This window comes from Melanerpes formicivorus, unplaced genomic scaffold (assembly GCF_026170545.1).
Source record: "Melanerpes formicivorus ecotype bairdi unplaced genomic scaffold, bMelFor1.0.p_v2 SCAF_14, whole genome shotgun sequence".
NCBI lineage: Eukaryota > Metazoa > Chordata > Aves > Piciformes > Picidae > Melanerpes > Melanerpes formicivorus.
Genome location: NW_027142366.1, coordinates 13399031 through 13413814, shown reverse-complemented (window position 1 = coordinate 13413814; position 14784 = coordinate 13399031). Strand labels below are relative to the sequence as shown.

At 39.8% G+C, this 14784-nt stretch overlaps 1 protein-coding gene across 1 annotated transcript in view; it reads right to left on the bottom strand.

Annotated features, from left to right (window-relative positions):
- LOC137445421 (uncharacterized) overlaps positions 1-14784 on the bottom strand; it is a 79258-nt gene that overhangs the window by 16284 nt on the left and 48190 nt on the right. Inside the window, exons 44-59 of the mRNA XM_068147124.1 lie at positions 14021-14371; positions 13722-13853; positions 12669-12818; positions 12108-12224; positions 11141-11314; positions 10254-10461; positions 9574-9737; positions 8017-8129; positions 7193-7274; positions 6310-6447; positions 5447-5609; positions 4614-4735; positions 3404-3544; positions 2358-2471; positions 1874-2002; positions 888-1049 (exon numbers count right to left, since the gene is read on the bottom strand). Of these exons, the coding sequence (XP_068003225.1) occupies positions 888-1049; positions 1874-2002; positions 2358-2471; positions 3404-3544; positions 4614-4735; positions 5447-5609; positions 6310-6447; positions 7193-7274; positions 8017-8129; positions 9574-9737; positions 10254-10461; positions 11141-11314; positions 12108-12224; positions 12669-12818; positions 13722-13853; positions 14021-14371 (2460 nt within the window). The remainder of the gene's footprint in view (positions 1-887; positions 1050-1873; positions 2003-2357; positions 2472-3403; positions 3545-4613; positions 4736-5446; positions 5610-6309; positions 6448-7192; positions 7275-8016; positions 8130-9573; positions 9738-10253; positions 10462-11140; positions 11315-12107; positions 12225-12668; positions 12819-13721; positions 13854-14020; positions 14372-14784) is intronic.

The following is a 14784-nucleotide window of genomic DNA, read 5'->3' as shown; positions in this document are numbered from 1 at the left end:
TATTTTATTAAAACAAGTCCATTTTTTTTGTCTCATACCCCTCAACTACTCTAGCTAGGCATATTGACATGTGCCTTTGAGGAAAAGGATCCAAAAGAAGACAAAGACACTTGATTTTGAAATGACACACACATACTTTTTTTTTTCCAATATTGCAAACAGGCTCTAACACATCTTGGTCTTGGAAGGTTTCCCTGGCATCAAAATTTGGCTGCTGTTTCCCATTGCTAACAGGATGTGACCTGCTCTGACAGTAAACAAAGAAACCAAATGTGCTGTGTTTTAGCCATGAGGAACTGGGAAAAGACCACATTTATTACAAGATTTAAGTTTTGGTCTTGTGAATATCTCTTTAGGCAACTCTGGGTTCAATTGTGCACCTAAGGAAGGCGAAGCATGGGTCTTTGGTATGTATGTGTAATAGAAAAATAAATGATGATATAAGGTGCACTGAGGTTCAAAAAATCCATCACTACCAGTGGAGCAACCATAAAAAAAACCACCAAAACCAAACAAAACACAGTAAACATTTCCCTACAGGGGAAGGAAACCACTTCTTTCCTCTCTAGTTTTGGTTTCAATCACTTATGAGCCTGTTTTGATACCATGCAGAAAGAAGAAATCAAGAGACCTTTGAGAGAGGAATAGGAAAGAAAGAACATGGAAGAAGTGAAAATGTTTACAACTGGAGCAGGCCCTAAGCAATATACTGCAATGGCAAACACAACCTTTCTGCCTCCCTTCAAAAGACAGTGCTTATTTAGGCTTCCTTCAGTTACAGAAGTATGGCAGTTCTCAGTAAAAGATACAGCTGACAAAAACTGAGTCTCCAAAACAGGAATTACATCAAAAGGGAAGTAGATTCACTATGTTTATGTGAGACTCACATTTGGAAGGTCACAGAACTCAAAGCCCATGTAATAGTCCAGCCAAGATGAGTAGTTTGTTTCTATTTTACCCAGAATCTTCTGTTTGGTGCATGAGGAGAGGAAAATATTTTCCAGAATAGCTTCTAACTGAAACTTAACAGGGTACAAGAATTGATTGATCTGCAATGAATCAAGAAAACAAAGTTAGACTGCAGACACACCTCTGTGTCCACTCATCCCAGCTCTCCACCTTGTCCTATCCTCCTGATGGTTTTATTCCAGTAGCTTAAGGGTTTCAATCTAATACTTCCTAAACATAGCTTGATAATCACTAAACATAGCTTGACGTCACTTGACAATGTTCTGGCTTACCAGCACAGGATGGTCCCCATCCTACAGAATTAACATGGTAACAAATTTATGGCAGAAGTGAGGCCTCCAGTTTAGAACTTTTTTGGTTTTTATCCTTAACTATACTAAATTTAGCTTTCTTCCTACGCACCGAAATTGTGGCCTTCCAGTATCTCAAGGGGGCCTACAAGAAAGCTAGGGAGGGACTTTTTACGGTGTCAGGCAGTGATAGGACAAGGAGGTATGGAACAAAAATAGAAATGAGTAGATTCAGGTTGGATGTTAGGAAGAAGTCCTTCACCATGAGGGTGGCGAGACACTGGAACAGGTTGCCCAGGGAGGTGGTAGAAACCTAATCCCAGGAGGTTTTTAAGGCCAGGCTGGATGTGGCTCTGAGCAACCTGATCTAGTGTGAGGTGTCCCTGCCTATGGCAGTGGGGTTGGACCTAGATGATCCTTGAGGTCCCTTCCAAGCCTAACAATTCTATGGTTCTATGTAAAAAGTAAAATGAAATAATGGTATTTCACAGGAAGTGGTACTCTACAGAAGCTTCCTTGAAAATCCACTCAAACTTACATATAAGAACTAAATAAATTCCCATCTGCTAAAAGCAGCTCCCATAAAAATGGTGATTTAACAGATACCTTCTTACCTCATATGTTAAATTGTGTTTGAATTTTTTATTATCCCAGTTCAGATCTAGATATTCGTTAAACAATGCTGATCTTTGCTCTAGAGACCCACATGCATGCAGCTGTTCCATACCTAATACTCTCTGAAGCTGGAAAAGGGGAAAAAAACCCAAATATACATATTAGTAATCGTCTAGAAGTTGTGTTCCTTCTACACTAGAGAAGTGTGCTTTCTGGGAAAAAAAAAACACCACTCTGTGAGAACATCTGAATGGTCTACAGCCATAAAAGACTGCTTCAACCTCTACCACAAGCTTTTGTCATCAATTATTCTGTCCTGGAAAGCTGCATCCCAAATACAAACATATCTGGCAACACAAAATACAATCCTTCAGATGTTTTCTTTTTTCTCTTCTGACACATGAAGAGGTTGGCTTCAAGTAAAAGATTTTCATACAATAACAACTGCTACACCGATCCCTTCTTAGACCAAAAGACTCATACCTGACCTGAGGAGACTATCATACAGCCACCCCAGGCAGTGACGTTCATCTTTGATTTATCCTCCAGGGTCAGTTGGATGTCAGCAGGCTGCCCAGCATTTGCTTTGAGCTGCAGCTGAAACCAGAAGAAAAGAACTTGTTCAGTGAGGCAAGACTTGAACTGGCAGGAAAGCCTGAGGGTGACCAGCAGAATGATCTCCACCCAGTGGAGGAAGAAGGAAACACACTGAAAACTGCGACAAAGTCCACCAACTCCACGAGGCCGAGGAGCTCAGGGCCTTAGACAACCACACAGGGAAATTGTATACTTAAACTGAGGCAACAAAATTCTTCCTGTTAGTGCCTCTGGAAGCTGCATTGGGTCTATCATGCATACCAATAAATGACACCCTAGAGTAATGACACTACGAGAGAATTTATGCCTTGGAACATGACTCTTGTGAAAACAACCTAAGGCCACTCTGTGGCACTGCTGCGAGTTGAACAGAGCACTGCACAGTTTCTTATTGAGCAGAGCTGTCAGCCTCAGGAACTGGAGTGTCCTGGCCAAAATGGTGCATTTTCAGACAGAAAGCGCTCTGTACTCTTTGATCTTGAAGGAAGATTTGTAGAGCTCTTTTCCCCCATACATGCTTTGCATGTGCACCTCACAATTTTATTTCAAAACCTTTCTAGTCTCACACAGTTTGGCTACTGTGTTATTTCCTATACAGTCCCAAACCTGCAGTTTCCTCTACATGGGTATCAAAGGGTTTCTACTTGGTTTTGGGTTTTGTTCATCCCTTTGTGGACAAAATTTGCCTCGTATTCATTGTGGGGCATCACTGACCAGGCATTTAATCCCTGTGCAAGACAGATATTGTCAGCTAGCAACAGTTATGCTTAGAAAATGAATCAATGCTGCTGGTTGGGACACGTGGCAATAACAGCACTTGCTGTCCTTGACATTTTCTGGGGATGATATCTGGTCTTTGAGATGAAAGATTCACTAACAGTACATACAGCATTATAGCTTTGTATTTGGCACTGCTCCCTGCATGACCTCACCTGCTGGTTGTATTTTTTGCCTCTTCTTTCTGACAGGGAATGGACCTCCAGTTGCTTCAAAGTGTAATTAAATGGGTGGGCAACAGTGGCTCTGTAGTTCATACGGTCTCTTCCAAACTTCAGAGAAGACGACACTGATATCTGGATCCATATCAAAAGACAAAATCAACTTGTGAAATAAAACACCTCCCACATAGTGACTTCAAACATACACCCAGTAGAATTTTCCTGTACTTTGTCCTCAATTATATGTACAATAAAGTCCTCCTTGCAACAGTGAGGCAAATTATTACTTGAATGAGGACATTCTTGCTATATGAATTTTCTACATGGCACAGCTCAAAGTACAAGTATCCTCTGTATTTTATTGAAACCATGAAACACACTGAAGTTTGATGAGGCTTAGGTTTGTCTCATCTTGGGGCACTGTGGGCTCCACTGCCACAGAGTGCAGAGATGAAGCTTGCACAGTTGAGGTGCAATAAAAAATTATATTTGAAGAACCAGGCACTAAATTCTGTGGTGGTGGTGGGAGCAAAATATTTTTGTGGCAACTTCAACAGCAGCGGCATTTAAACAGTTGTGGTAATTGAAGTAGTTGTACAGAAATAAATTCTATACAACTTCTGAAGTAAATTTTGGAATTCTAGGACTTTTAAAATAAATTAAGAAATTGTTTCTTTTGGCAGGCACATGTGTTTCTGTACAGTAACATATTTCACACATTGTCTTTTACCTTTCCTTTATTCAGACAATAATGTCATATTCAGCCAAGGTGCTGCATTTCAGATGCATATCTACCTGCAACAGGTAGGTCTTCCTTCTTTTCAGCCGTACACTAATGCTCACACTCATTTCTCTTGGATTTTAGTACTGTCTCCCTAAGCTTCTTTAAAGGTGAGTACCTGTGCTATTCCTTCCACCCACTCTCAAAAGCTCTTCCAGAACCTTGAAGAGTGCTGGTAAGAGCCTCTATCCAGTGCTCAGAACCATACACACGGGCTGAAAATGCTTCCTACAAGTGCCTCAGCTGCTCATCATTTGTAGTCATGGACTTTCATACATGTAAGGAGCAGGACAGATTGTCTCCTATTTGAATTCTCTGGCTTGCTTAATGCCTATTGTAACAAGAGAGGAAGAAAACCCAACAAAACAGCTACTTGATATTCTTGTAATTGTGCTGAGATGTGTTTGCTCTGGGCTGCCGTACCTGGTCTTTCTCATTCCACATAACAGTAAGATCGTCCCGGTGACTGCGTGATGAGTGTTTCACATATAAGTTGACCCTGGCATGCCATGGGAAAGGGATGGAAAGAGGATGGAAAAGTTCCACTACAAGGGAAAAAAACAAGTAAGTTTGCCCTGTCACAAATCATGACTGTTCATTTTCTGATACCTAAACCCAAAGCAAATTCCAGCAAGAACAGCCTAGAAAGTGATCTTTACAAAGCTCAGCTGACCTTGCACTTGAAGAGGAACATCTTACAACTCTCAAACAAGTAAGTGCAGTTATTTTCTCTATTTTCAGATAGCATAGCTCCAGCACAAGGGTTTAGTACTTCAAGCTATGGGCCAGAATGACCAGTGCTCCCTGCCATACCCAGTGCAGCAGAGAAACAGTTTATTACTTTCTGACAAAAAGCCTTAGAAATGGGTGACAATAAAATGGAAAACAACAACCCAAAATTATATCCAAGAGGCACAAAAACATACAAAGAAAGAGGAAAATGGAAACCAAAACCCACAGAAAACCCCAAGACAACAACAGCAAACAAACAAAGAGGGGGGAAAAAACCCACAAAAACTTAACATGAAGTGTTTTTACTCTGCAAATTCAAAACGATACTTGGGCAACATCCAGAACAAAGCAATCTGTTGGATGTATCTCTTTATACATCTGGTGCAGTGGCTGAAAGAGCAATATGAGATGTGGGCCTTGGAAGGCCTGGATTGAAACCATTTGAATACATATTCTAAAATCAGATTTATACATTTTATTTTGTAGTCTGCTATCAACAGTGGCAAAGGACTTGAGAAACCTACCTTGAATGTCATGACCTCCAGGCAACTTTGGGAAGAGTCCAGTGTAAGAGCCTGTTACCTTTACCTCTTTGCCGTCCCACAGAGTGATGTGCTTCACCATTCGTGTTCTGTTGCCTTTTTGGTAAACTGTCATAAAAACGAGCTGCCCTGGAAGAATTTCTAACTGAAAATAAAAGAGGGGGAAACATACTAAATCACAAGTTTTCAGAAAAGTTACAAACCTAAATGTGTAATTTTGATGCTATAAAGTCCTGTGGAATCTACCTTCAGAAATATGTCTATAGAAAGTCTAGTAGAATGACAGTCCACTGTTTTTGCATATGCAGCTCTTCATTTCTACTTGACTTCACTTCTACAATAAGTCCTGTTCTCACATAATGGAACATACATAAACAACTGAGTATCTCCTTTACAACAGACTTTGCTTATTATTTCCTATCTTTTAACTCACAGAAAAATCCTTACAACATCAAGAGCCCCATTATTACAGAATAAATCTAGCAGACAGAGCAAATGGTAACATGTGTCTTTGTGACAGCTTTTCTTCCTTATTTGGAAGTATGTTGTACCTGCATAATACAAAAACTGGAAGTTAGTCAGTTTGTAATCTACTATTTGTCTCATTTCCTGTATTTCCTATAAACATGCTCTGTCTATAGGAGCAAACAAATCTGAATTCAAACAGTTTAAACCACTAATCTACAAATGTTTGCTCATGCTACTGGAGAACATGGGCAAAACGCCTCACAGCAGCTGGAGCTGTATTTGACCTTCATTGCTTGGCAGTCAGCATCCTAAATGTCATACTCTAGGAAGAGGGCAGTCACAGCTTGCCTTTTGCCATCTGAGTTGATGATACAAACCTGGGACACGGTCTGTATTATTTCAATGACATTAGTGTAGCTGGTTCCACTGAAAGTTAGCTTTGCTGTAACACTGAAATCACTTTTTTCCATCCTGAGGTAGAGTTTGCCTTTTGCATCACTCATATCATAATTCACCTTCTCAAGTTCAATTAAAGAAAAAAAAAATTAAAGGGAAAAAAAAAGAGAGAGAAAGAAAATCTTAAATACCATGCCTGCACTGTTCACACATTATAATCCTCAGGACCTAGGAGAGGTCTGTTCACATCATAGAAGGCACAGCTACAACACAGCAAGAACTGAATAATACACAGCAGAAATGAGTTTTTATGTGAGCAGGAAGAAGTTCTATACAGAAAGAGTGATTGCCCATTGGAATGGGCTGCCCAGGGAGGTGGTGGAGTCGCCGTCATTGGAGGTGTTCAGGAGGAGACTTGATGGGGTACTTGGTGCCATGGGTTAGCTGTTTGGGTGGGTTGGATTGGTTGATGGGTTGGACACGATGATCTTGAAGGTCTCTTCCAAACTGGTTTGGTTTATTCTATTCTAATAAAGGAGTAACTGTGCTGCACTGGACTGGCAAACAACCCTTCTCATACTCCTTGCTCGTGGTTGCTGTGGTGTATTTCTGCACTGCAAACAGCAAATACCCAGATTTGTTTTCTGGCCAGTATCTTGTTTCTTCACAAGCCTGATTAATTAAAAGGAGCCTTCCAGAGTAAATCCTTTCCAGTAAGCAGGGATTTTAGCATCTCTGAAAACATGAACATCCTCAACAACCCAAAGGTCAGAGATACTTGTTTTAGAAACAATGCAGCTTGACTCCTAAAATGTTAGTCTAATTTGTAGTGATCTATGTGACACACAACTTGCAGATAGTTACCTTAGAAGACATTTCTGCTGCACTGGGGAAGTACTGCAGAAAACAGGGATGGCTCTGGAATGCTTTTATATTCAACTCCTCACTAAAGGGAAGAAATGTACTTTTGTTCAACAACGTTTCAGAAAGAGCATTCTCACTAACAGCACAAGTTCAACTGAGTAATCTGAGTCTGCCACAGCTTTCAGAGTTACAAACTGCAGCAGCTTCCATTGAACACTTACCCAGATATCTTGCTAGAAACTTAACAAATGTCTGAAATATTCCAGGATTGAAAATATTACACCTCTTAGACTCAAAGCCTACAGTTTGGTTTATAACCTATATTAAATACTTCTGATACACATTATCAGACACTTTGGAAGTAAAGTATTATTCTAGTCATTAGTTTCTGTGAGGACCTTAGAAATTTTTAGAAGACAGAAAAATAGAGAAAGTAGCTCAGCAGGCACAGCCATACTGATACCAACTAAGAAAACTGAGCAACTCTCCATATTTTCACAAGGTTAAACTCTACCAAAACTATTTAGTAAGCCTGAAACAGTTGACTGGCTCAGACCCAGAGTTTTCTGTATTATTTCACTGTCTGCTACTTTGATGTTATGGGGGCCAGCAAAACGGCAAGCATGGCCCAAGCTATGAGGAAGAGAATCTCTCTGCAGCCATTGATAAACTTCATGAAGTATACAGACTGTTTGGTGAGACTATTCACTTCATCAAGGATTGAATATGCATTTCACCAGTGCTTTGGTGACTAAACAGTAACTTTTCCATGGAATTACAGTGGCCTAATGACATTTTTACAGTGCTCAGAATGACCCTTTTACCCTTGCTGGTCTTTTTTCCTACTGATGGTAAAGGAGAAGTTTGTGTTTTGGTCGTAGCTCAGCCGCAGAGCTCCTTCAGTTTCATTATCTGTTAGGACTTCTTTAACTGTTATCTGTTGGGAGGTGAAAACAAACAATCACACACCACAGCTTCCACCCAGCATTTTCCCTAAACTGAGCACAGTCACAGATTCACAGAGTGGTGGGGTTAGAAGGGACTTTGTGATCATCTACTCCGCCCCTCTGCTAAAGCAGGTTCACCTAGAGCAGGTTGCACAGGAATGCATCCCTTGACTGACATAAACCCATCCTGACTGAAGTTCATCTTCCAGACAGGCCACCCAGATGCTTTCTAGACCTGAAGCGAAAGCATCAAGAGACACCTTCCTTTTTTCCTGTCTGTTTCTATAGCTATTGACCTGCATTACTGACCAATACTAGCCTTACTTTCAACATGCCCTTATCTGGTGATACTCTGATACTCTGATCTGGAGCCGCTGGTTCTTTCATATGTCTCCTCCACTCCATTTTTTTCCTTTTTTTTTTTTTTTTCTTTTTAATGAAACAGATGGAGCTCCATAAATCTTTTACTCCAGAGTATTTTCTTCCTCCCACATCTGCTAGCTCATCTACAGCTTTATCCTGAAACTGCTAAAGAATCCCTCTGGGGAAGATGAACGAACTCCCAGACTCCAACATCAACACACACTGTGTTTGCCAAAGTCTGAGAGAAGAGTCATTTCTGAAGTGCCATGATTACACTCACGCTTTATACACGAATAAGCTACCTAAACAATTACCATCTCTGATTTTCTTATTTTCACTCAAACATTTAGAGGCTAGACCACATTTCACTAAAGAGTAGAGGGGAAGAAGCAGGGTGATATATCTAATACCTTTTAATAAAATGTTGGTATTAAATATTCCCTTGAAGCACTGAGACTTAATATGCAGGTTTAATATTGATCTAACATTTGTTTTCAGAAAAGTCTCCCTTTAATCTTGTATCCTAGTTACAAATCCTCTTCTTTGAAGATGTGGTGATGGAATACTTGTTCTGTGTATGACTTTTCAAAAGAGAAGGAGACATTTCAACTAATACTCCTTTCTCCCAAGGGATGAAAAAGTATAGCCTTTGTTGATCCTATAAGTAGTTTGGAAGACAACTCTAGTTCTGTTTTCTTCAACACTCAAGCATTTTAGGTATCTGTTCTACAAATGGTTTATCCATGCCCAGTAATTCTCAAGGTATGAAGAACAGTTTTCTACCAAAAGTCCTTTCTACTTTAGTAAACTCCATCAGCTAGGAAGTGACAGTAAACTCATGCCTTCCTGAAATGATTAATCCCAAAATCAGGGATTTCCTTGGAAACAGACTTTGAGCTGTGTACTTGTTAAGGAAGGATTCAGATAAATTGGGCCAAGCCACCTCTCATCTGCATTTCTGTAGACCAAGAATAATTCTGCTGAGGCCACTGGAGTTGCTTTGGATTCATGCCAGCATAACTCACACGACAATTCTAATCAAAGCACAACAACAGATCTGTGGTTTATTACCTTAAAAAAGAAGGGGAGTCCCAGGTGATGGAGAAGTGATACAGAATGCTTCACCTCTGCCATGAGAAACACACCATACAGATGAAAGCTGGTGTCAACATCCATAGTCACAATTATGTCTTTGTTGTCATACTGGATTTCACAGATAGTCTTGGTTTTGTTATCTAAATATCAAGAACAAAATAGTGTCATTGTGAGGTGCTCATTTTCAAGGACTATCAGTGGTGTCTGCATATAAACAATCCAGCTAGCTTTTGAGTTAAGACTTTCATCATGAAAAAGTCATCCATTCAGGATAACAGCTTTGGCCTATAGCTGGAAGACTTTTTTTTGTGCTCTGTAACAAGGTTTTTTATTGATATTTTATTTGTGCAGCTATCTTGGGGATCACCTCCTTTTACCAGATATTGTACCACATGAGATCTTTCCCAGAATTAAAAATTCAGTTGTTAACTAGTAACAGATGCAGTTGAAGGATGACCATGTTACTTACATACAAGAAAATGTCCCTTTTTAAGTACTACCAGCAAATGGCCAGTGTGTAGCTATTGATGGAGTAGACTCATTTAGATCAGAAGAGACCTTTAAGATCATCAAGTCCAACCATTATCAGAGTTGATACAGATGTTTCAAACCTCTTCAAAGAGCCATAGAACCTACGAGGAATAGCAGGTACTTACCTGATTTCTGTAAACTGAACATCAAGTTGATTGCCTTGGGGTAGCCAGATGCCTGTAGTGCCTCACTACTATGTACACTTTGGCAAACGATATCCACTTGGTGACCAACATAATAGGAGTTTATTATGCATGTGATTGATGTTTCTCCAGCTGCAATGTGCACGTATCTTTTTTGAGTAGTATTCCTTCCTTGAAAAAACACATCTATCTAAAAAGGGCACGCAGATACACATTCTTGAAACAACATTTAAATACTACTTCATTTTAAAACAGAAAGCACATGGAAGTGAAAGTCCTCTCTCGTCTATACTTGGGTAAAAACAAATAAAATCTATTTGGTAACAAAAAAATGGTAGCCTTTCCTTAAATATCTATGATTTTCTACTATGAAATCCATTCAACTGAATGATTTTCAAACCATGCCAGCCTCATTCATTAGGTTCTCTTTTACTCCACAAAAACACGACTCCCTTTCTATACAGGATCTTCGATCCATGCACACTGCCAGTATTTACCAGGTAATTGATATTCCGGTGCTTTCAAGAAAATAGCACTTAAAGAAGTACTGCTTTAAGTATAAAATCCCCTTAAAGACCACAGGAGATACTGCAATTCCTGATGCAACATGCTGCAATTCTCCTATAGACTTACAGTGTCAACACCACACACAATGCCAACATTGATCAGAATGCAATCATCTGGTACAGGAAGCAGTCAAAAAGAAGTTTTTTTGTTTCAGCAGTTCGGCTTTTAGCCATCCACAGTTTTTAAATGTCAGAACCTCTGGGTCCCTCCTACACCTTACAAAACAGTAGTTTTCATTCAAGCCATGGGCTTGACTCATAATAAAGGACAAAAACATTAATGAAAAAAAGCCCCAAACCCACCTGTAAAGATGATGGGACTCTGGCCTGCAGCAGCCATGGCCAATTATGACGGAAATTCCCAGTTACGTTGGTACTTGTTTCAAACTCCTGGATTTGTCCTTCAAGAATGGTTGTGTGAGCACCGTAATACACTTTCATACTAAAGCTCTTGATCACTTTCAGGTTCAAAGCAGTCTGTGTGTGATAGAGGTAAGCCATGAAAAGGTATCTTTGTAAGAGCTAAAGGTGCTGCTAGTTAGGGTTCTTTCTTTGGTTCAGGCATTATCATCTACACAGCATAGTTACAGATGTCCCTTTTATTTTTGCAATGCAGCATTTTATTAACACATTCTCCAGTACAGCCATGCCTTAACCCAATTCAACCAGTAACATGATTAATAAAGAGCAAGTATTGTGCTGCAGACTTGAGTATCTTGGACAAAAAGGTAATTAGAGTCTGGGAGGAAAATACCATTTGGAATGCAACCAGTGACATTGTATCAGCAGCCAGCTCTGTCTAGTCTATGCAAGGTACACTGCAGATTTACCAGACAGATCAGCCATTGGCCCTCTTCCTGCAGTGCATGCTGCAAGCTCAGCTGTGGCTTGGGCCATTCATACACTGGGAGCCAACCTCCAGCCTCCTGATTTCTATGAAAAGTTCTGGTCCAACAAGCTGTTTTGTAGCAATTACCTTTTTCTCCTGTCTAAACCTTGACTGTGAAGCAGTATTATGAAGCAACTTTGAAATCTGTGCTATGATCTCATGCAAGATGGCATAACAGAAAATATGATGAAGCTGCCCAAGTTAACTGAACGAGTAAAATTCTAAGCACCTTGACAGAGCAACAGAAATGTTACCCAAATAGTAAATGCACAAAATCACATCTACACCCCCTGTTCTTTGCCACCTGACTTGTACAGCTGCTGCTTCCACCATGGCCATGGCCTGATTCCAGGTCTCCCCTGTCACTGTCTGATAACTTACCTGCAACTCAATCCTGTCTTTGATTTGCAATGTCTTCAGTGCCTCTATGTTATGAGTAAGTTTGTAGTTAAGAGACACAACATCCAAATTCTGGACAAAGCTGAGTTCTTCTGTAATCTGTTCAGTCCAAATAAAACATGTCAGAAATTAACTGGCACATCTCTGACATTGAGACTGCTTACAATTTTTGTATTAACTATACATTAGACTAAAATTATGACAACTATTAAAAAATCATGGTGAAAAAATAATGTTATAATCCACATCTTCGTGCTGTGAAAGGGAATGTTCTGCACCAAGAGAGCTGGTAAGAAAGGTTTGGTAGGGTTTGAAACGAGATCATGGATCATTGCTGCTGCCCAACTTTTTGGCAGATTGCAGAGGAGTGGCTGAAAGACACTTTTTTGTTTAACTAAGGCCTGTAAAACCAAACCCCCAGCTGCACAGTATTCCTGAGAGGGCCTCACGCACAGCACTTTCACATGGAGAAAGTATTTACCGAACCAATTAGCACTCTTTAACCTCTGCTTCACATCTTACTGACATGGAGAAGACACTTACTTGCTTGCTGTTCACACAGAAATGAATCAGTCTTTTATAGAAGTGGCTGCTCTTTTCTGATACCACATCAACTAACGTTCTTGTAGGAATGCCGATGTCTGCAAATCCTTGAATGTTATGGGTGAGCACCACATCCAGCTCTTGTCTCTCCTGTTAATATTCCACAGCACATCTAGCAAAGCATGTGTAGAACCCAAAGCTTTCTCCAATATACAATTCAAACCAGAGACTGAGCAAATCTGTCTGTCCTACATTTAATGCTAATTAAACTCAGTTGCATGGAACTTAAGAGAAGTTACAGCGGGAAAGAGAAAAAAGTCAAACCAAAGAGACAGGGGAAAAAAAACACATTCAGCCATGAGGGGAAAAGATGTAAATGTTTCTCCCTGGTGGCAAAGAACTCCCACTAGCTTATCTGTTTCTTCAGACCACAGAATTTACTAGTTATGGCAAGAAAGTGAATGATCACAAGGAAGACAACACTTCTGTGTGCGCTATCCTCTCCTGCAACTGATGACAAGAGAAGCTATACTTGTACCTGTCCAACAGGACAGCAACAGACCACAGCCTTTCTTGTGCTGTTGTTGTACAAAAGAAAGCAGCAGCAGTGTCTCAAATAACCACTGCCTATGATTTTGCAATGTAAATCACAGTAACCACTCTGTAAATCACAATCTTTTTTTCTACTTTTGCCTGCTGTATACTTTTCTGGTGAATGAAGTGTGTTATATTGGAGTACCTGCTGATACCTAGAGTGGTATCAGCACCTGTGGCTTTGCATGTCTTATACCTGCCACATAATGTAAGGCACACCAAATAGTAAAATGTAAAAGAAACAAACTGACAAAGCATAACAAGGAAGCAATTCAAGAAGTGCCACAGCCTGCATCCTATGATCCCACCCCTCTATTTTACTGCACATTAAAGGTGCCAGGTTTTATTTTTATTCTGGAATTTATTATCAAAACATGACTATTTGTCCCCAGGAAAATAGTTTAGAGTATTTCACTCAGTACTTTGTACAAGCAGGCTAACCGTCTGCAGGACACTTACATCAGTGACTTTTAGTATGAGGAGTCCTTGTAATTTACTTTCATCGATAGTGATCAACGTCTGTGAATCTACTTTCACTCCATCCATCAAAACATAACCTGAACCATCAACTTTTAGTGGTGCTCCAAGATCCTGTACAAGCAGAAAAAATAAATCTTTTAAAACTTCACCACTTTCACATTTACCTACAGATACACTAGACATGCAAAACCTTTTATTTGACTGCAATATGTTCAAGGATCCTGGTTTAGATGTATAAATTCATGAGAAAGAAAAGAAAAAAAGACTCCTTCCAATACCTGAATTGTTTGGCATTTGTTTTCTACAAACATTTTCCACTGAAGCTTATTTTCAGGGTGGAAGTCCCCATTCATTTGAAGGTCACAAGCATCCAATTTCACTCCTATTCCAATATGGTATTTTAATTGTTTTTGTGCAGTGATAGACAATTTATTCTCCCTTGGGATTGTCTTCAGTTGAGGGAGATTATGCCTGAACTGAATTTCCAGTGTAATTTTTGGCTTGCACTCTGCTCTCACTTCAAGATGGGCAGTCTTGCCTTCCGTTTCGAGGAGACAGAGAAGTTCTGCTTGGCACTTGTCTTTCTGAATAGATCCTGTGAGCCGTGACTGAGTTGGAATACTGAGACCCTGTCAGGATTTAAAGAAATAAAATCCTTTGGATTATACATGCCCTTGTCAAACAAACCAGCCCACAAAACTAATAGGCCTAACAGGCATTCTTGCATCTGGTATCACAAGGAATTTTTTTTGATACTGCAATTTTGAGTTTGCTTTGTGCAACTGCTCACTCTCATGTTCTCCAAATATTGACAAACACACTGAAAATTGTATTTTAAATATTTGAAGTGGTTTTCATTCTCTCTTCACTATGGATGACACAGTAATTTTGGGGTTTATATTGCTACTTTGTAGTTGAATAAATTGGAACTAATCAGTTAAAACCAAAAAAATGAAGGCCTGTGAACATGGAAATAGCCACAATAGTCATTCTATCTAATGTAGTTAGTGAGGCTGGATTTAAAAAAACCAGGGAAATTCAC